The sequence below is a fragment of the Dipteris shenzhenensis genome, chromosome 29 (genome assembly GCF_047967505.1).
Source record: "Dipteris shenzhenensis isolate YYH24624 ecotype China chromosome 29, Dip_SZ_1.0, whole genome shotgun sequence".
NCBI lineage: Eukaryota > Viridiplantae > Streptophyta > Polypodiopsida > Gleicheniales > Dipteridaceae > Dipteris > Dipteris shenzhenensis.
In genome coordinates this window covers 46,539,740-46,562,375 of record NC_141624.1, presented here as the reverse complement: position 1 = coordinate 46,562,375, position 22,636 = coordinate 46,539,740, and the positions used below count along the sequence as shown (strand labels likewise).

Here is a 22,636-nt window from a genome sequence, read left to right as displayed (position 1 = left end):
GGAAGCATTCTTCTGTGTGTGTCAAAGAAGCATGCTTGTAATTTATTGATAACTAGTTTGATTCTAAGTTCATGTTATACATCTTAAGCTAGTCTGGATACTTTATTGTTTCAGTTTTATGGTCCTAACTCTTCTTTCTTGCAGGCATTATTGGAATTTCCCCAAAATGATACACATAGAAAGATTTTTTCTGGTACCTAACTGCGGAGCATATACCCATAAAGCCTCATGGCGCCAACACAAGTACCTTTAATGCTAACTGTTGTGTGGTAATACTGTTCCTTGTGTGATCTTTGCTGCTTAGTTTCATGCTTAGTTTCATACTGCAAAATATTTTTTGCATATTTCTTGACTGTCATGACTCTAAGGCATTTCCTTTGAGGGGACGAATTCTGTCACTTTCGTGGTTGATATTGGCAGCAAGACCACCTTCTAGAGGTAGGAATATCAATCTTCAAATGGGCAGGAAATTGATGATGACCATATGTGTTCCTTTCTTGCCATCATTGAGGTAAAAATGAAATAACTTTGTAGACTATTGTCAAGTTGGTTTACATTGAAGAGAGATTCATAATTTTCGATTGGTAATAGAAAGTTTCTCGATCTGGCGACTAAATTCACTCTACTTAGTAATGTAGAGATGCACCTGGCATGCACGCATGTGTAAAATGTAAGCATATTTAAAAGGTGCGTGCGAGTGTCCTCTATATGTGTGTGTGTCTATTGTACGAGTGTCCTCTATATGTGTGCATGTAGGTGTGGAGTTGCTCCATGCAAAACTCTCATATATACACGTATATATATGTATACATATATGTAATATACATATGTGTGTGTATATATATGTGTGTGTGTGTGTGTGTATGTACATGTGTATGTATATATACATATACATGTATATACATACATATACATATATATATATATAGATATATATGTATATGTATGTATATATATATGTATATATATGTATATATCTACATATAGATATACATATACATACATACATATATATATATATATATATATATATACAACATATACATATACATATACATACATATATATATATGTATGTATGTATGTATGTATGTATGTATAAGTATATCTATATGTATATATACATATACATAAATAAATAAATAAATAAATATATGTATATATATATATATATATGTATGTATACACACACACACATACACACATGCACACACACACACACACACACATATATATATATATAATATATGTATGTATAGTGAACTTTTTGTTGAGTAGAATTTGAAAGAATCATTAGAGTTATTTGATGTCTTTAGTGATACCTTGATTACATCGATTAATCACTAGATAGTACCAAACCATAAGAGGGTAAGAATAGATATATCTTATATGCCCCGACTCCCAAGTTATGCATGATGAACCCTCTCTAAATCATTGATCTTCTTTCCTTTCTATGATCACAACCCGATTCTGATGAGGTTAGACAGAGGTTTGGGAAAAAGGGAAATGTCTTAGCTCAAGGCAATTCCTTTTTCTTCCAACTTTCCTATGCTCAGAACGAGATTTAAAATTCTTGAAATTATGCCTTTGGAGGGACGGCTTGCATATCAGAGAAATAGATTAGGGCCATAGATCCATGGGGTTAGGGGGCACTCTCTTGCATTGGGACCCCGAGAATCAAGAAATGATGAAATTTGGATGCAAACTGCATTGAAATAAATCCCATTTTGCAAAAAAATCATTGGGATCTACTCCTGCACCCCATTGGGATGCTGTCCTTGGACCTTGCCCTGCTGTGGCAGAAGCCACAAGGGGCTGCCACCCCTTGACCTTGCATCAAGATGGACTCAACCTAGAATTGAGGCCTCAATCGTGCCAATGAACACATGATCTTGAGATCAGGAAGAGTCCTATAAGATCACCTTGAGCCTAAAGACAATGCCTCAAATATCATCTTGTCGACCTCCATACCTACCTTGGCATCCTTAGGTCAGTAAGCTCAAAATTTAGTTCTCACTCTTTGCAAGATCCACCACCAATTGAATTATCCAGCTCGGAGGAGTGCCTAAGTCAGGACAAAGAAATGTGTGAACCCTTTAATGTTAGAGCCTCAGTAGCTTTGGACTCCATCCCCATTCTCCACTCTCCTACCCCATCTACAGCAGTAGCTACATTAAGGGAAACCTTTTCCAATATCATGGTAAGGTTTGGATTGACAAACCCAGTAGAGTGGCTAAACCCATTTGCTGTACAGACTAAGGCAATGTCAGAGGCTCAAATGCCGACCAGCCCAACCACCGATGTCAAAAGCAATATGCAAGGAGTGAAGTCCCACGATACCTAATGGCAATCAACCCCTGTCATACCTATGGGGATGGATTTGGACCCACATTCTCACCAAGGTCCCAAAATCTAGAGCAAAGGGGTAAGAGGAGTAACCCTGAAGGTCAATAGTTAAGACCTTGCACCTCAAAATCCCCTATGATGCCTCCTTGGCAAAAAAACATGGGAGATATTTCCTACCCAACAAGTTCCCCTTATAAGCCTATGCCTGCAAGGAACATACCACTCCCTAGAGGACCTCCAGTCCAACCTGTTAGGCCCACAAGTCAGGATGCCAATGCCTAGTGGGCTTGGATCCTCCCATCCCAACCTTGTGCCATCAAATCCATGGAACTCTTCATCAGGTCCGCCAATGTATGGGACATCGCCCACCATTCACAACCTCCTCCTGTATCGCAAATGGTCCTTATGAACGAAGCTATGAGAATCCTAGTGCAAGTGCTAGGAAGGGGGGCCACCACTCCACCACTAATGTTTCTAGGAAGGGATACCAACCCCTTAAGGAGCAAGCCTATCACAATCTCCAAGCTAATCACCAATTTTGTAGGAGAAGGAGACCTAATCTCCCATGTTGAGAGGTTTGAACAAATCTATGACACCTTTGTTGATATTGGGGATCTAGACAAGGTCAATGCTTTTAGCTTGAGTCTTGATGGCAAGGCTGGACAATGGTTTAGAGCCTTAAACCCTGAGGAGAAAATAAATTGGGACACATTGCATAGATATTTCATTGTGGGGTTTGCCCCCAGTGGTCACAAGTGGAGCCCGCTTAACTAGCTTTATGAGGTGAAGCAGAAGGACACTGAGTCCTTAAGAGACTATATCACTAGGATTATCAACGATGTGAACCCCAGGAGATGTGCAATTTCTGCCATGCTTCCTCATAGGGCTACAAGATGCTAAGCTACATGATCATCTGTTTGCTATGAATCTCACATCATTTGAGCTATGCAGCAAGATGGTGATATGCTTAGGGGATAACATGAGGGAGAAGCCCCAATAGGATAAATCCTTAGCTTCCTTTGATATGTCCCAAATAGCATAGGCTTCAAGCTCAAAAGCAACTAGGGATGCAAGAATTATACCCAAGGGGCTCAACATGGAAGAGTTGGCCGCATATCTATTGAACAAGTTGAGCCAACAATGGAAGATAGAAGCACCAAAAGATGCTCCTAGCAACCCCCATATATTTCCACAAAGAGATAACATATGGTGTGGGGTATGCATTAGAAATAATCCCACTAAGGAATGCCCTTGTCTTAGAGCCAGGCCAACACTCTATTCGGCCCATTGTGTTCATTGGGAAAATCATGACACATCCCAATGTCATTATCTTAGGGTGATTTCTCAACCCACGTATCAACAAAGGCCGTATCTACCATTGCCTACACCACCAATCCAGCACAATGGGCAATACAAGGAGCCACTTTAGCCAATCAAGGGCAATTTAGGGCTCAAAATATTCCATTACCCCCGCCAATATTGGGACCTCAACCACTACCTCCAAGAAATACTCCCCTGAATCAAGTATTGGTGCAAGAGCTACCTAGTGATTGGGGAGACTCCAAATCTACGTACAGTGGACACAACTATTCCCAAAATGGTGACAATGCAAATCGGTCCAGCATTATAAGTCACTACATTATACAAGATGACTGATACATCTCAGTCTATCAGATGGCACCGATTTCTTAAAAAATGGCAATCTAAGTAGCCAATCACACGTGCACCAGCATCTAATACACCACTGCCATTATGCACTGGGTGTGGTGTGGACCATCTTTTTAAGGATTGCTCAATGAGAAGGCCATCTAAGTACACAAGCCTTAACTCGTTAGGGATTAAGAGAGGCTAAGTGTCATCAATATCCTTGAATGTAATCATGAGGTTGCAAGCTAAAGCCCTTAATAAAGAGCTTTGCAAAACAAGCCAAAAGAGATAAAGCCAGCATGTCACAGCCTAGAAAAGCAAGTAAATCAGCACGAGTAAGCACCAAGGGTGCAATGAAGATTGGGAAGGGAAAAAACAAGGTCATCATCCAAGATGGGTCGGATGAAGATACAGCCTCCCTAGCAACATCATCTTCCTCTAGTGATACTCTCTCAAATGGTACCAGCAACAACCACTCGCATGAGGCAAATGAGGCAATGCTAATGGCTTCAACCCATGGCCAAGCCACAACACCTAAGGGTCACGGTGAATATCCCAACCCATGGGTGGGAAAACAAGGTCTCACTGAGGCACATAAATTGGTACACAAGTGCCGAGAGGAATGTCAGTTGAGTCTCAAGGCAAGAAAGAGTAGTACTAATACAATTCATCCTAGACATGAGATAAATGCTCGAGCCTCAAAAGCCTTGCAAATACCTGAAATGGTAGAGAAAGAAGGTGTGTCATGCCCTTCAACAGAGGGATCCACCCTAATGCAACGGATGTTTGAAGAAGACCCTACCTTGCAACAACTAAAGGAGGATGACAAGATGTCCTTATATGGCTTAGAAGAGTCTAAATCAATAGGCATGGAATCTATTACTAGTTCTCAAGACATCGTAGGATTAGCCTCATTTCTATCCACTGAGATCAAGATGCCCATCGTGACACTATTACGGGGTAATCCTACTCTATGGAGAGACCTCTTGGATTGGATGAATGGGTAAATAGTGACACCCCAACCCACAAATCTTGATAATGTTGAATCTCCCAATCATGCTCAAGACCTTCCAAGGTGCCAGTCAACAAATTGGGCCAATATTTTGAGAGTGATGATACGAATGTAGTGATACCCATCTCCTTCAAGATATCTATGGCAATCTTAGATGGAGGAGCAGGTGTTAGCATCATCATGAAACAATGCTAGGAAAAGTGGAAAAGTCCCCGACCAAGAGAGTACTTCCTTGTCGGTAGTTAAATTAGCTCATGGAGGCACAGCTTATCCCATAGGAGTACTCAAAGAACATTAAAATCAAAACCTATGGTCTCACATATCGGATGTGTCTTGTTGTAATGGATTTCCAAAACAACCCTAGGTATGAGGCTATTCTAGGGAGACCTTTCTTGTGTATGGTAAGATTGATCCATGATTAGTGCTCCAACAAAATTTATCTAAGGAAAGATCAACAAGTAGTGAGGGTTGATCTCCAAACATGGAAGGCTCACACTATGTGCAGAAATCTATTTGCAACTGGATCGGATACAACTAATAGATCTGTGCCGGTAAAGCTGGTTAAAAAATATGAGAAAAACGATAGTGAGAAGAGTCTTGATTGATGAACCTTGATGTGCTTCTTTACCAAAACTAAGGAAAGATCAACAAGTAGTGAGGGTTGATCTCCAAACATGGAAGGCTCACACTATGTCCAGAAATCTATTTACAACTGGATCGGATACAACTGATAGATCTGTGCCGGTAAAGCTGGTTAAAAAATATGAGAAAAATGATAGTGAGAGAGTCTTGATTGATGAACCTTGATGTGCTTCTTTACCAAAACTAGAAGACTCGATTGATTGGATCCATACACTGGCAGAAATAGATCCACCAAATACTGAGGGCACTCAGATGATGTACCTTGATGATGAACAATTTAACTCCATTACACCTTTTTACACCATAAGAGTGGTACTACCTAATCAAATTGAATTAAGAATTGACAATTCCCTTGATCCTAATGAGATAGATATGACTCCATCTCAACTTTGGGTAGAGCTGACATCAGCAAGTGCAACATGCCGAATACAGGCTAGGGTAGATGGGCGAGCATGCCACAACCTCATCTCTTAGGAGACATTAAAGCATCTCGTCGGCCAGGTACGCCTTCAAGTATGTGGTTTTGAAATTCAATCCATAGAGGGTACCTCTATTAAGGTTATTGGTTCTTTAATGTTGAATGTTTGCTTGGACAATTACATTGTGCCTTGCAAGTTTTTTGTAGCTCCTACAGGTACCTTATGGAAGCTGCCATTCTTGATAAAAGCTAGATCCAAGACACCTGCAAAGGGTTATTTGGTGATGAATCATCCCATCAAATGATGCACCAATTGCTAGTCAAGGATCAACATCAACAACTACTTCCACCTCCCCACCTCGACTAGGATGCCACTAAGGAAGAAGAGAAACACAAAAGGCAACCAAGAAAATCTAAGCTGCATTAATTCGGACGTATTTTTTATTTATTAAAAAAAAGCTCAAATACACATTTTTTATGATTTGAAACGTTTCAAACGTTTTTTGCTATATTATTCATACAAATAGCTTATTAGCACGAATAACTTGCTATTTGTACGAATAGCTTATTCACACAAATAACACCATTTATTTGTACGAATAATCGTATTATTAACATGCAGCCACTGCCATTTTTGGTATTCGTATGAATACATCCACCTGTCTTCCTTGCCACCTCAGCCACTTGTTTGCCAACCCTACTACCTCCTGCTTACTTGTGATACCTACCAGCTCTCTTCATAGGTACCTTCAAAGCCCTTACTTGTGTTGCAGTCTTTCGTTACTAATTAATGTTTATTTTGTTTAGGACTAAATGCGTGGTGAGGTTTCAAAGGCAAAGGAGCTGCCTCGACCTCCCTTCCATAAATGCACCCACACCCCCAAGCACAACCACAGCCACAAGCACCAATGCACCCACGCCCTCAGTCACATGCCGCATTGCACTCACCGCAACCACAAGGACCACTACAGCCACACCATGCATATGCACTAGTGCATTGACAATAGCTTGTCTTTCCTTGTATCCCTTTTTCCCAAGTTCTTCCTCCATACCCACAAGCAGTTCCTCCACCCGATCGATGTCTCCCACCACATGCACCCCCACATTTTGCCACATCTTTTTCTTCTCCATTTGTGTCTCTTGCCACACACATAGACCAATTTCCATCTCCCGCATACTCGCTTGCACCAAGAATGCACAATCTATCTACACAAGCAGATATATTTCCATCTCCTTCATTCTCGCATGCACAAGCACCACCCGTATCACATGGCTTGCATGATCATGCACTAGTGGCAAGACCCATGTGGCCCATACTACTTCAACGAGATGACGAGACATTCGATTCACACCTAGTGCGGCTGTGGGCATAGGCACACACGAAACAGTCAACATGTGCAATCTTCTTGTCGCTCCATTTGATTTGCACAAGATTTATGCATGTAAGGTGCTGAGGCTTTCTATGCCCACTGATGCATTGAAAGCTAGAGCCTTGGAAGAAGCCACGTGCTTGGGCAATGTCGTACATCCGGGCATCATCCATGATAATAATCCAATGATACTATTTCCATTCTGGAATGGAAATCATTTGGAAAGATGGCTAAACTACCTCAGACATGACGGAAAGCGACCATCTCCAGTGTTTCACATAGATGATGCAAAAATGCCTACTAGAGCTCCACGGGTCTATCAGCATGTATTTGATATTTTAAGTACACTAGTTTGCACTATTCATTACATGCACCAACACAATGCCCTGCATAATGATTTTCATGTGGAAAACATTATGCTACACTTCTCGGAGTCATCCAAGGAAGTGTATCTGGGCATTTGTGATTGGGGAATGATGACTCCATGCAGCACTAGGAAGCACTATCCAACATTACCCAATGACAGCCCCAACACTGTGTAGAGTTCCATTGCAAGATTTTGCCACATTGCTCCAGAGTGCCTATGTACCAATCTCCCACCTTTAGATGCTGCACAAGATGTGTACACTATGGAAGAGCTAGAGATGGAAATATCCAACATCCTCCAAAGTATATCTGCCTACAACCATCTTGATTTTGATGATGTTATTAATGAGAGTTACAATATCTCTTGACTCTCTAGTTCTCTCCACATAGTGGCTTGCTAAATAGAGTTTGAACTAGTAATAAGGATTAGGACCACATGATAGACGGGAACCAAGAGGTCTTGGTATTGATTGCAAATAAAGCTAATGCCTCGGGGTATTCCTATGTGACTTATGCAATAATGGAAGGATGCATGGGTAGGCCCATGAGAGGGCTAAGGTGAAAAGGGTCTTTTGTGGCCCTTTTATGGCATACATGGCACCATGAAATAAAAGCACGAGTAAGCTATGTGGCAAGTAATGGTAATGGGGGATGGTTTAGAGAGAGCTGATTAGAATCTTGTAAGAGGGAGCTTGATGAGGGGTTCATATACATTGAAGAAGACAAATCTCTAAGACTTGGCTGTCTATGTAGCTAATTTTTTTGTCACACTTTCCTTACATTGGTATTAGAGAAATGTTAGAAATAAACCACCCAGGGGGATTCTTTGGAAATAGTACACCAAGCCTACATGAGCAACAATAGCAGGCATTACAAGCAATCATCCAAAGTTGCAACAAGTAGGATGAAATATCAATCTGCATTAGACAAAATATCAACACGATTGCCAAATTCCATACACATTACTTTCACTACCAACCTCTTTAAGTTGTCTTCATCAGAATTGACTCATATGTATTGGTGAGTGTAATAAGTACCCAATAAGAAAGAGATTGGATGGATGATTCAGATGATTGGCCTTGAGGTTCTCTGACTACCATGAGACAAATTGATATGAAAGAGTCTCATGACCTCAAGGGTTAAATAGGATTGATAAATGGGCCTATAAATAGAAGGTCTATCCTTTCAAGCTATGATCATCAAGAGCTAATGGTGTTAGAGACTTTCACTTAGCGAGCTAATTGATTGAATCATCCCACTCACATTGCTTGTGAGTTGAGCAGAGGCTGGTAGACTTCATGGGAAATGCCAAATTATTGAAGAGAGGAAGACCAATTTGAGAAGAGGAAGGTGTGCATTCAACACATGGACTATGATTGAGAGGGGTAACCTTGAAGACCAAGATCAAAAGATTTGACTTTACACTTATATCAACTCTCTTACTCCATGTTTATTCCTTCATTATCTCTCCATTAGCAACATTGTAGGAAAGAGAACATAGAAGGGTGTCTAGAAAGCAAGGGGTTGAGAAAATTTGGACAAGCCTAGAAAAAATCTTACTTTTCCCTTTTGAAAAAGAAGCTCGCCTAAATCTCAAAGATGGAGAGAATAACTCAAATATGAACCCACAAAAACCCAATACAAGTTCACTTAAGAAACAACAAACTGTCAATAGATTTGGGAAAAAGTGCTGCCGCTGTACTTTGTTTTGTCAATATATGAGTTGGTATTTATGATGATTACTAGTCCAAATTTTCAATTGGAATGTGATTTTGGCACTTTCCTTGAAAACCTTGGCTTTTTCAACAAAACATATACACTCTCTAGAAAGAAATTCCAAAATTAAAAGCATCGTATCTCACTTTTGTTGTTCCAAACACATTGCCTATCACTTTTGTTGTTCCAAACCCATCGCCTATCACTTTCATCACTCCAAACTTATTGCTTTCTTTCCTATTAATTTCTCCTTCCCACTACAGCATCTAAATATGTTTCCCCCCTTAAATCTTCCTTGTCCCCTCGGTTTCCCTTGAAGTTGGATGGACATTGCCTCTTAAAAAACATCTTTTTTATCGCTTTGTAGATTGCTAGATGTAATCCAACCTCTTTAGATGAAGACATAACATGTGGGATCTCGAAGTGGCTTTGTATAGGATTTCTTGTCCATGCATGCAATACATGTAGGCTACAGATTTGATGTGAGTGTCACCAAGTTTGCACACATTACAGGTGAGTCAATGATTTTAAAATCCTCAATTTCCAATGATACCATGCATCATTGTGTAGGATGGGGAGGGCAAGAGAGTTACAAACTATGTTGTACTTATACACAATGTAGCCATGAAATCACATAGATTTTGGCAAGCTTCTAGTGATGTTGGGGAGATAGAGAGATGTTATCGTGCAAGAGAGAGGATGAGTGGGAGTATCTAGGGAATGCACATGAGTATAACTATCCTGATGTCAAAGATGATGGGATGGATGACACATGATTGATGCAATTTTTTAGAGGCACAAATAAGCATGCACATGTGATGTCTAAATAAGAGAACCACATGAGGGAGTTGAAATCAACATGCTTATACAATGGATTTCTTGTGTTAAAGCTATGAGCATGCGTCTTAATCCTAAATTTGCAAGCAATATATGGGTGGTTTGACACTACTATGTCATCTTTACTAATGTTAGTGTCTATCATGAGATGTGGGATTTTTGGCTTAAGGTTACTAGAATTGATTTCCTTAAATTTTTCACAACATTTGTGTACATGTAATTTGGAATAGGTTGCTCCAAAAGATAATTACTAAGCCAAATACCATGTTGGCATCAAGAAACAAAGCTAAGAAGATGTTGACGAGTTTTGGGATGGACTATTCTTAGTATTTTGATAGTTATTGCATTTTTTATGTTTGCTTTGCTTATTACATTGAGTCTCTTATGAATAGGGCTATTTGGTTGAAGCATTGTGTGGTTGGCCATTTACTAACCAAGAATGAATATGAATATGCTTAAATTAGGAATAAGACCAATAACCTCTTTGACAAAATCAAGTCCAAGTGGTAAAGTTGATTTAGTGGTAAGTTTCCACTCTTGGTTCTTGAACTTATTTTTGTTACTTGTTTACGTAAACTTTTTAATCCATGCATTGTATCTAGGGTGCACCATGTGGTAGCAATGTACAGCACATGGGTGAGGGAGGAAGTGGTGGGGACACAAGAAATGGAGGAGAGGAGAAAAAGGGTGAGGCCTTGCATGAGGATGATGACAATTTATCTAGGTCTTAGGTCTCATTGAGCTTGATTGTCTTCATCATATTATGAAGCTATTGTAGCCTTGACTTATGACATAGAGGTAGTAACTTTATCAAAGTGCAACATAGTAGGTTAATTAATGGAAGGGGATTTTAAAAATTTTGGGACTTGTGGGCATTTCTTAGTATAAGGCTTGTAAAAAATACTTTCCAACATAAGTATGGTATGTACATATACAAAGAGGACTTTTAGTCAAAATTATTACATGTACATATACAAAAGAGGGGTAAGCAATCATGCAAAAAAAAGTAAGGTGTTAAACTAAAGGGGAATTTTACATTATTTTTTAGAAAGAATACCTCGGTCTTATAATGTAGTACATTTGTATATTTTTCATCCTAGAGAGACCTAGAGGACTAACCTTGCATATACTAACCTAAGAGAAGAATTCAAACTAGAGGTGGAAATAAAACAAGATGATTCCATGTTGTGGTTAGATTGAGTGACAATCTATATCCCATTTGCCTAAGTGTTGCATTGTTAGATGTAGACACAAAAAAGGCATCCACTAATTATATGAAGGTCTTTGTGCAGTATTGGACTCAGATACATAGAGGAAGATATGTTTATGTAATATGTAAATTGATCAAATAAAGAGTGGTGATAGATTGGAGATGAGGATAATTGGGAGCATGTGGATTTAATAGTATTGACTTGCAACATAGGAAAACCCCTAAATAAAAGAAGTAAGGTTAGAATACCATAAAACACAATCTTGAAAACATAGGAGGATCTTTGAACAGCTGGGAACAAAAGTGGGAAGGATGATCTGGATATTGATGATTTCTTGGATGATAAGTGAAAGATAAAGTCCATTTGAGCAAAAGGCCAATGCATGTAAAGGCAACTTGTAATGAATGGATGAGCTCTTTCTTTATAGGCCAAATGTTTCGATCTTACTTCATGAATGAATTAGACTCAGCCTTTACATTCAATTTTTTTGTACTTGTTCATTCAAACTTGGTCTTGTTTTATGAATGTTAACAAGACTCAACCTTTGCATTCTACTTTTTCGTACTTGTGTGTTCAAACTTGGTCTTGTTTTATGAAGCAATTTTTAAATAATAAATGTATTTAAAAATTTTATTATTAAGTATCTTAATTAAAAATAATGATCTTATTTACCAATAATTATTCTCAGTTATCTAAATTAACAAAATACATATACAATATACTCTCTAATCAACTAGTTAATGAAATTGAATAAAACCTTAAAAAACTAGAACTCATTGTAAGTCACAACAATAATTTTGTGTATGCAATATTTTGTATTGGAAATACTACACATACACATTTAGTATATAGCACATCATAAACATGGAAACTAATCGTAAGAGGATTGACAACAATGTTGACCTTGACAAAGTCTTGTGCTTTAACCCTTCCATTTTTTAACTTCTCATAAAATGTCCACTTGCTTGTACATGGATGGGATGACCATTTGTGTCTTGCATTCCCCAATCATCATTTTGGGACTTTTATAGGGCATTTTCTCTACATTATACTCAACAAATATTTGAATCACAACTTTCCCAACCTCCACATGCTTCATTCAATTTTGTATTATCTCCTTATTTCCATGCATAGCTTTTTGCACTATGAGATCATATTGTTTATTGCACTTGTAGAAAGTTTTATTTGGAATTTCTTGTATCATGTAAAAATCCTTGCAACAAACATTCATGTTTTCTAGAAAGCATTTCAATCCACTTATATGAGCCTCAACCTCTCATATGTTTATAGGTGACTAGAAATTCAATTTGCACAATCACCAAAGCATTGACCGTAGTATTCTTATTGAATATTTAGAACCATTTCTCGATCAGTAACTTGACAACATCATTTACACAATCAGTACTTGCAAACTTTTTGATAGTCCTAGGCGTGGTCTTCATGGCCATCCTTGTTTCACTTTCATTCATTTCTTTCCTTTCTTATTATTTATCATAATATGGCCATTTTTGTTTTAGATGTTTGAGATGTTTGGTGTTTGCAACTAAGACATTAGTAGAATGAAAAAAATGGTCAATGTTGTTCTCATTTTCAAAAGGTTGTCCTTGAATGTAAGTCATTCAATTGGCCATTTTAGCAACTTCAACTAAAGAAGATCCTCTATACACTAATTACTACTAGTAGCATCTAGCATAAGAACTTGAGAAGTCACTATCCCAAGGTGATCAAAATTGCTCCTTATGTAGAAGGATATGCCCTTTACATGTTACAAGCATGGCCTTGCATAGGTTCTTGAACAAGAAAAAAGATTTAAAAATCAGCCATTGAAGTTAAACACTTATGGATAAGAAATAGTTTGCACATAATCCAATCCTTTGTAACAAGAGTATGTATGTGCCCATGTACTTAGAAGTTCTGTGACCTCCTTAAGTATACATTTGGTATATGTGTGCTAGCTCTTGAGGTTGCCTCTGATAAGGGTTGCATTATGTTTGAGTACCAATGTGCAATACTACAAAGAGCCTCTTTGACGTGGGATGCACCCATGTTAGGGTATCGAAGGTCAAGATCGAAGCTCTGTAACAGACATCAATAAAAACAAATACCACTCCATTTCCTAATGGTTAAAAGTGGCAAGAGCCATTTGGATCAATAAAAATAATTGTCCCTTGTGCTACCTTCAATCCATCTTTTAGTAGAATAACTTTACATTGTGGCTCAGATTGTGCCATGCATATATAGAATTGACAATACCCAAATTCATATAATGGTTGTTATTTTTGAAATCTCTCTCTCTCTCTCTCTCTCTCTCACACACACACACACACATAGTCAAATCGACCTAATGTCATTTCACAAAGTCCTACCATTGTGGTCATGGCCACCTTCTATCCATCCTCGTATTGACCCAAGGTTGATGTGCAAGTGATCATGCTAAATCACACATAATCTTTGTGTCTTTGTTTGTGTGTGTGTGTGTGTGTGTGTGTGCATGTGCATGTGTGTGTGTGTGTGCATGTGCGTGTGCACACATGCGCACACATGTGTGTGTGTGTGTGTGTGTATGAGAGAGAGAGAGAGAGAGAGAGAGAGAGACTCCTATCATTCACTCTAGTATTAATGATTTTTCCTTGGATTTTTATTTAAAGGCCTACCATCAATAGTAGTGCAAGAGTTACTTATATTATCGTTCATATACAAAAAAACTTTGATATTAACAACAAAAACTCCAAGAAGTGTCAGTTTTAGCATTGGTATCTGTGTCGATAAGGCTCTTGGAAAAAAAATAGTGTCAAAAAAAGTGTGGATAATTTGTAAAATTTAATCCTTCAAAATTTTGGTAACAATGACAGTAAATGCAAGTGTTTTCACTATCAATGCAGTCCTACATTCTCTAATCAATCAAAGCATGGGTGGAATCTTCTAAGTTGCCCTTGTGAGAGTGATGCTCATCATCTCGATGATCTATCACTAGGTCTTGCACATCTTCCATATGTAAGTTGAGTTCTGCTAAATCAATGTTTAAAAAAGTCAAACTATCTTCACATTCTAAAACTCTTTTAGAATGTGTATTGAAAGTGCTACCTTTGTACACATTTACTTGTTGATCTTCTATTTCATGCTCCACTTTCTCATCTTCACATACATATCGCTTTTTAGGTGCAACTTGAATCATAAACTGCCAATAGTTTCCACTCGATCGGGTTTAAAAACCACCTAAGCTATATTTGTAATGAAATCTAACGGTAAGACACCAATATAAGAAAAATACTTACTTGCTTGCAGTGCAAAGATAGAACAAATGTGTCACAAATGTCATCCCAAAATTTTTGTTGAGTCCATGGAAAAAACTCAATTGAATCCTTCCTAACTGTACCTTGAGCACCTCTAGAGATGACTTTGAGCCATTTCACATCAAATATAAATACTTTGATTTTTTTGAAATTCACCGACAAAATTTCTTATATGGTTACTACATGTTGACCATGACTCCTCAATCAAATGTGTTGCACCTTACATCAATTTCCTCCACTTGAAAGTACTACCATAAGACAACATTGCAATGAAGAAATGGTGCTAAAGAGGTAATGGTTAGCATAAACATAAAGGATATAAATGATTATATGCTTGTAGATCACAACCCCATGCAAATTTCTCCTCTCACTCTGTTACAATATCCCTTCTCCACACTGGTATCTTCAAGAGAATCTCCCAACCAAAGTGATGGTGCATTTAGTAGGAAATACTAATTACTTGTAGGGATAAGGCCTACCTCTATTGGTTCTTTGTCATACCTTTCTGTCCTCATCTCTTTAAGCTCTTTCTTGTTCATATTGTTTGGTCCACTTCTCCGTTCCTCCACAATTGTAAAGACAAAAGGTGTTTAATTTGTGTTGCAACTAGGCACTCTTTTTCGTTTTCTTTTCCTTCCCTTGTCCGAGATCTCTTGAAACCTGTGGACCATTGCTATTATCCCAAATTTGAAGCATGCCTACATTGAGTTGTATAGGAAACTTTGTAATGTAAAAACATTGGCTCTTGCACTAATCATCCTTCTACCATGCTACCCTCTAGTCTAGAATTTTGCCCTATATGCATTTGAACATCCATTAGCTATACAAAGTTCCTATAGATTCCACTTCACCTGCCAATTGCACAATTAGATGAAATTGGATGTCCACAATACTTGTTGGAATTTACTTTTCAATTAAACATATGGCTTTGATGGCTAGAAATATTCCTAAATGTATGATTTGTTTATCCCTTTTATGATATTCACCTACACATATTCATTGGATAGGCATTGGAAACAACTTTTCCAAAAGATGTGCATAATAGATCCTACAACATACCTTACAAATGCAATATGTTGATCGCTTTCCGAATATCTATAGTAATATATCCCTACAAACAAGTGGAAAGCCATACTATAGTAACAATAATGTGTTTGTAAATTGAAACAAGATTTGAAAAAAATTTTGAATTCAAGTGGAAATAATGCCTCTCATATCATTTTGTGCCAATGATGTGACTTGAAACCACTTAGTTCTCCAAAAGTACTAAAGGCAGTCTTCATGTTATGAATATATCCCTTGGGGTTTTCATACCCCATGACAATACTTTTCACGTAGTTGTTTTCTATTTTTGTCAACACTCATGGTGCCTTTGGTAAAATTACCTTACCATTGATGTTTTTTGGCCAAAATGCCTTTTGGTTCCTGTCACTTTCAAGTTTCATCATGGAATGCAGGAGTAAACTACTCAAAGCCTTGGAGGTTTCCCCATATGGTCCATATTCAGCCATGCTCATTGTAGAATTAGAGGATGCCCTAAAAGTGTTGGAACTAGAGAGTGTTGAGAGAGCTCAAATCTTGAGTAGGAAATTGTGGATTTCATTAGGAGATTGTCCCTCTAAGTTTTTCTTTCAAACTGTAAGGAAGAAAGATCCTATGGGAATTGTTAGTAGGGTCCTAGATAAACAAGGTACTCTTGTTTTTGGATTTTGGCAAATTGCATAGTTTTTTTGTAATTAATTGGCTAGCATTGTGGGTGTCAAGGGAGAAAGGGACGTTGAATGAAATGAGGCATTGTCAAAAGTCTTGGCAGGGATCATGAGAGAGAGCTTTTGGAGGATGAGTTATGCAATGCCTTGCAAAAGTTAGAAAATGACAAATCCCCTAGGCCTAATGGGTTGACAATTGAGTTATAGGGCCTTTTGGCAGTGATGAAGTAGGATTTTGTGGATATGGTGTGTAAGGCAATGTCGATGGGTGAGCTATGTGAAGATTATAATGTGGGGCTAATAAAGATATCTCCTAAAAGACAAAATAGATTGAAAGTTAGGGATTGGAGACCCATTTCTATGCTTAATACCTCTTATAATTTATAGTGGCAAAGGCTATTAGAGAAGTGTATACATCTACGATTGACAGGGAGCAAACAAGATTTGTGAGATCTAGAGATATTCTTGAGAACATTTTGAATGTCTTCCTCTATGTTGGACTTTGCTATTGAGGTAGGACAAAAATGTATGTTATATGGGTATGATCTTGTCCAAGCCTATGATAAGGTCTGGTGGGATTACGTCTTGGCTGTGTTGGAAAAGTTGAGGTTTAGCATGTGATTTCGTAAAATGGTTGGTACTCTATTAGGGGCATCTGTTGTTCTTTGTCTGAGCAAGGGGGTTCTTGGGAGATTTGAGTTCAATAGGTCCATTTGGCAAGGCTGCCCATTACTTTTTGCAAGTTATGAAGTGCCATTAATACACTTGATTTAAAAAGAGATGCTTACAAGTGAGATTAAACGGATAGTGCTCCCTTAAGGTAAGTAGTTGTTCCAGCAATTGTCTACTCATGATATGATGGCCCTAATGATAGAAAATAACGCTAGTGTTGAAAAGGTATGCTAGGCATTGAGGAAGTTTTGCACATCTAGTTGGGATAAAAAACTTGGGTTAAGCGTGGAATTTGTGGGCATTCTTGATTGGCTAACAAGCTATCCCTAAAGTAGATTGAGAAGGGTAGAATGATATAGTATCTTGGGGCACCTTTGGGAGTCAGGGTTTCCTTTGGGTAAAGATTTGACTGGTCTAAGTATAAAATTTGGTAGAAGTTTAGGACTTGGGGTGGTGTTACCTTGGTTTGGGATGCTAGAATGCTTGTTGGGTAAAGCATGTGCTTTTGGATAATACCACTCACTTAGTAACTATCTCGAGGTTCAAGAAGACACATTGGCCTGAGATTGAAACTTTGTTAGGACAAAGGATTGGAAAAAGAGGAAATTTTATCATATTTCTTGGGATACTATGAAGTTATCCAAAACCAATAGGGGCCAGGGTGTGCTTGACACTGAGAAGAGGAATGTTTCCTTAATATGTAAGTGGTTACGCAGTAATTGAATTCGATGCTCCTCTCGTGGAATGTGTTAAGTGGTTTATTGAGAATGGATTTGGTAAAGGTGCCTGGAAGGAAATGGATTGGTATGACAGGCTCTATTCTGGTTTTCTCTTAAGGCTAGGGTTTCGCATTTGGTTTTTTGGTCTTGTTTATGCCTGGAAGAGTTGCGATAATCTGATGTATTATAAGGGTAGGTTAGGATTAAGAGTTCATGCTAAGTAATCTGATGTATTCTAAGGGTAGGTTAGGATTAAGAGGGGATGTTAGCCTTCTAGAATGCTTGGGGTGGATTTGGGTAGTAACCCTATAGGGCAAAGCCCTAGATTGGATTGATATGATGTCAGCTAGCTTTTCTTTCAAAAAGGAGTGAGGGCTTTTGGCTGTAGCTCTATGATGATCTGAGAGCTAGCTGGAGTCCTATCTATGCCATCGAGGAACAATTTAATTTGTTTGTCAAGAGCTTACATTGGTGGAGAGGGGGCTAGCGAATGTGCTATCTTACTTTGGTGGAGGGGTTGCTAGCTAATGTGCTAGATGATTGGCTGACCAATTGTGTCTGTTCAAGTGTATGGAGTAACCTAATCAATGGAGTTTGGGTGCTATTAGTTTGAGAAAAATAATGACTTACATACATAAATTTAATGGGAGGCAACACTTGGTTTTGTTAGGCTGAACGATGAGTGGAGGCTAAGGAGATATGCACACTAGTGAAAGCATAAGATAGTTGAGATTTGGAAAGTTGGTCAGGCAAGGAAAGTAAGTTTTCTTATCTGAAAAGTGATAGCATAAATGCATCCTTGTTAGAAGATGAATGGTCAAGTGGTCTAGTGTAAGCCTTGTATGTCAATTGTGTGGGAAAGCATGGGAGGATGTTTTGCACTTGGTATGGTCTTGTCCTATGTCTAGATGAATTTGGATGATTATGGCTAGAGTTATCATAAGGATTTTCTTGATTGCTCTATTTTCTTTGCACTAGAATTGGAAGTTGGTGGTCTTAGGTGATACCAAGGGGTTGCCTTCTACCTTGGCTATGTACTGGCAATTTATCCATGTGGCTATTCTACTAGTAACTATATGCAATGTTCGGAATAGTCAAGTATTCTATCAAGGGGTGAGTGTGGGCTTTAGAGAGCAAGTGGTTCTTGGGCTCCTTAAGAATTTCTTATCTATTTTTGGGGTTGACTATTCAGAGAAAGGACTCCTTGGTGGGGGATCCTTTTGGTGAGTTGTGCTTGTGTTTTGCATGATATACCTATTAGATCTTAGTGTGCCTTTTTTGGTATAGGCCACATGCCTTGTAAAGTTTTTCTATCAATTAAAAATTGCCGCTTTTTCAAACCAAAGAAAAAAAGTCTTGTCATGCCTTCATGTTGACTCTATCCCCAATCATATGCTTCCATATACTTTTTGCCACATTCTTGAATATATGCAATGGGTACAATAGATATCTGACTTTTAGATTCTTCTAATAAGGAAGAGTGTAAAATATGGAAACATGACATATGCTAGGTAGAGGCATTAGGGTGCCAGGATCATGCCAAAGTTGCTCTTGATCTTTAGATCTAATGAATGGAGGAATAAGAGCTAGTTTTGTAAGATTGAAGGATGGATTCACTCAATATGCATGGTTCATAGGAAGAAGCCTACTGTTCTTCTCATATAGAATCCTTGAAAGATTTGAGAAATGCCAATTGCACAAAATATTTCCTCAAGATGGACATGCAAGGTATCCATACACTTGGAGACCTATTAATGTAATAAACAAATAATACAAAAAAGTACTGATAATTGAAAGAAGAAGAGAACAAATCAAATTTTGATTTTGGTGAATTGAGAAGAAGAGAAAATTTGTACCTCAACAATCATGCCGATCGTGATAGTCATGCATTGTCCACATTAGAATACATTTGACTCAAATGATGTTGGCCCAAGGCCCTGAAATGTCATAAATCTCCATGCCATTCCATAATGTTTGCAACTCACCCTATCACAGGGCTAGATATACATATATGTTATTCACCTTACTTTTTCTTATAGATGCCTCTTCTTTATGGTCAACCATGAAGGAATATTGTAGACTGTGAGTACCCTGTGCATGTGGACATGATGTGGACTATCACCTAATTGGATTAACACCATCCATAGCAATCCAAGATACAAATGCAAAGGCGCAAGTCTAGACTCTAGCCACTTATTTTCTACGTGTCTCTCAAGCCTTATCATTTAAGGAGATCCTTAATGTTCCATCCATGGGGCGATTTGCGAGAATGCTAATTTGTAATTACATCCAATGATCCACAATGAAATGGGTGTGTTATACATGTTAAGATGGGCATGTGTCACAATGTCTTTCCAAGAATCTTATCTCCTTGTGTGTCTTGCTTGTGTTGAGATGCACGACATTGTGGACCACATATTTCTTTTGAATTCTCGGGTGTCCAGCACTCGGACTATCATGACATTCAAAAAGAATTTGGCACCTAATGTCATTATTATTCGGGACACATACTCTACATTGGTAGAGTAGGTAGTCATCCTCAATAGTATAATTTTTCCATTCAAGTCCTTTATCATGAATCTGTGGTGTCTCACCATTTCCATGTGACTCCTCAGTGAAAGGTCCTCCATTTGTTGGATCCCTATTCTTAACTACTTTCCACATTTTAAAAAAGTGAGGATCAAACTCACATTTTTCTTTGAAGGACTCTAGGAAATCATTCTCAAATTGAGTAAAACTCAATTCATTAAGAATTGGCATTTGGCTTAGGGAGCTTGCTACCACACTGACCTTCCCCTTCTGATATGTCAATTGGATATCAAACTCTTGCATATTTTCAGCCCATCTAGCTTTTCTACCCGTAAGCTCTAGCTGATTGCAAATCTACTTAATGCTTTCCTGATAAAAAATGATCTCAAATTTGACACCATACAAATAGTGCCTCTATTTCTTTAAAGCATAGACTAGCATACAGTTCCTTCTCATATGTTGAGTAATTTCATTGCTCATTGTCTAACTTTTTGCTTTCAAAAGCCACTGGTTGACCCTTTTGTAATAGTACTACCCCAACAACAAAATCATTGGCATCTATTTCAACCACAAATGGTTCATTGGGATCCACTACCTTTAAGACAAGAGCAGATGCTATAAACACTTTTAATTTCTCAAAATTATTCTTTTGAGGTTCACCTCATATGAAGGTACTTCCCTTCCCCTTAAGTTGGTCCATCATCAAAACAACAATCTTAGCATAGTCTTGGATGAATCTCCTATAAAATCCAAACAAACCTAAGAATGTTTGCAATTCTTGTAGGTTTGTAGGATGTAGCCATTCTAATATGTCCCTAACCTTATCGGGATCCATACGAATCCCTTCTAGGGATATTGTCTATCCCAAGTACTTCATTTCTTTTGTAAAAAGAGAATTATCTCTAAGAAATTGGAACACTTTTCTTAACTGTTCCAGATGCTTTTTCCTCATTTTACGAAGCGAGGCATAGGATACTTATTCTTTATTATGATTTTATTTAGGGCTCTATATCTATAATCTATGCATGAACGCATAGTGCCATCTTTTTTCTTTACCACCAGTAAAACGGGTGATGACCATGGTGAATTACTAGGTTGAATTTTTCCCTTGCTAAGGTATTCTAGTAATTGTCTTTAGACCTCCCGTTCTGCCATTTGACTAAGCCTATATGCTAGTTTACAAACAGAGGTAGACCTTGGACTTAATATCTACTTTATTATCTACATCTCGCTCAGGAGGTAACCATCAGGTAAGACTCAAAAAAACATCTTTAAATTCAACCATTAAATCTTTAAACAAAGAATCAATCTTTTAAATCACATCAAGAGAAAATTTAATTTTTTCAGATGCAACAAGAAATAAAATCACCAATAAAAGAAAGTTCACAGAGATATACCTCGCATTGTTGTTGTAGAAGTCATTCCAATTCCATCGAACAAAAAAGACGAGCATTAGGCACATCATGTTCTCCTTGAATTTGGAAGATTCTACCATCTTTTTCAAAGGTAACATCCTCATAGTTATCTCCCAAGGGTTTTCTTTTAGCGGTTAATTCTTGGGGATCTTCTCTTATTTCCACCCCCTACTGTAGTTCGAGGTATGTCCATGGGACCCTGTATTCATCTTCCCTGTATTCATCTTCATAGCTGTGTGAAAGTATGGGTTCATAACTCATTAACAAAGGTCTCGTTATGGGCGATCGTACATATATAAAGCCTAGAGTGAAACCTTCATGCGGAGAGGTTCTTGACAAGCTCCCTAGAGTAAGTTTTGGTTGTTTCCTTTATTTCTAGAAACTCTAGAGGAGGGAAGATTTAATAAGGATTACCGGGTAACTTGGGGAGGCTAGGTTTATGAATTGTCTAGGATTCTGTACATTTATTAAAAGGATGTCGTCCAAGTAATGCACTGAATGTTTGAAGCTTTCTAGTGCTTATTTTTCACCAAGGTTGACCAATTTGATAATAAAATTATACTCAAACCAAAACAAGTCTAGGTTACACCAAAGGGAAAAACATGCAAACCCCATTGGTATGCCAGATACTTGTTTAAACGTCAATGACCCAAGGATAGGTGCATGCTAGAGAGGAGCCAAGTTTAATCTCTATACACTCCTCCTTAGATAATCAGGGGGTATGACACTTCCTT

General features: G+C 38.1%; 1 protein-coding gene across 1 annotated transcript in view; it reads left to right on the top strand.

The window, feature by feature from the left end:
• LOC147882927 (superoxide dismutase [Cu-Zn], chloroplastic-like) overlaps positions 1–230 on the top strand; it is a 48,355-nt gene extending 48,125 nt beyond the window's left edge. The window contains exon 8 of the mRNA XM_087400649.1: positions 145–230. Within this exon, the coding sequence (XP_087256775.1) occupies positions 145–170 (26 nt within the window). The 3' untranslated portion in view covers positions 171–230. The remainder of the gene's footprint in view (positions 1–144) is intronic.
• The last annotated feature ends 22,406 nt before the right edge of the window (positions 231–22,636 follow it).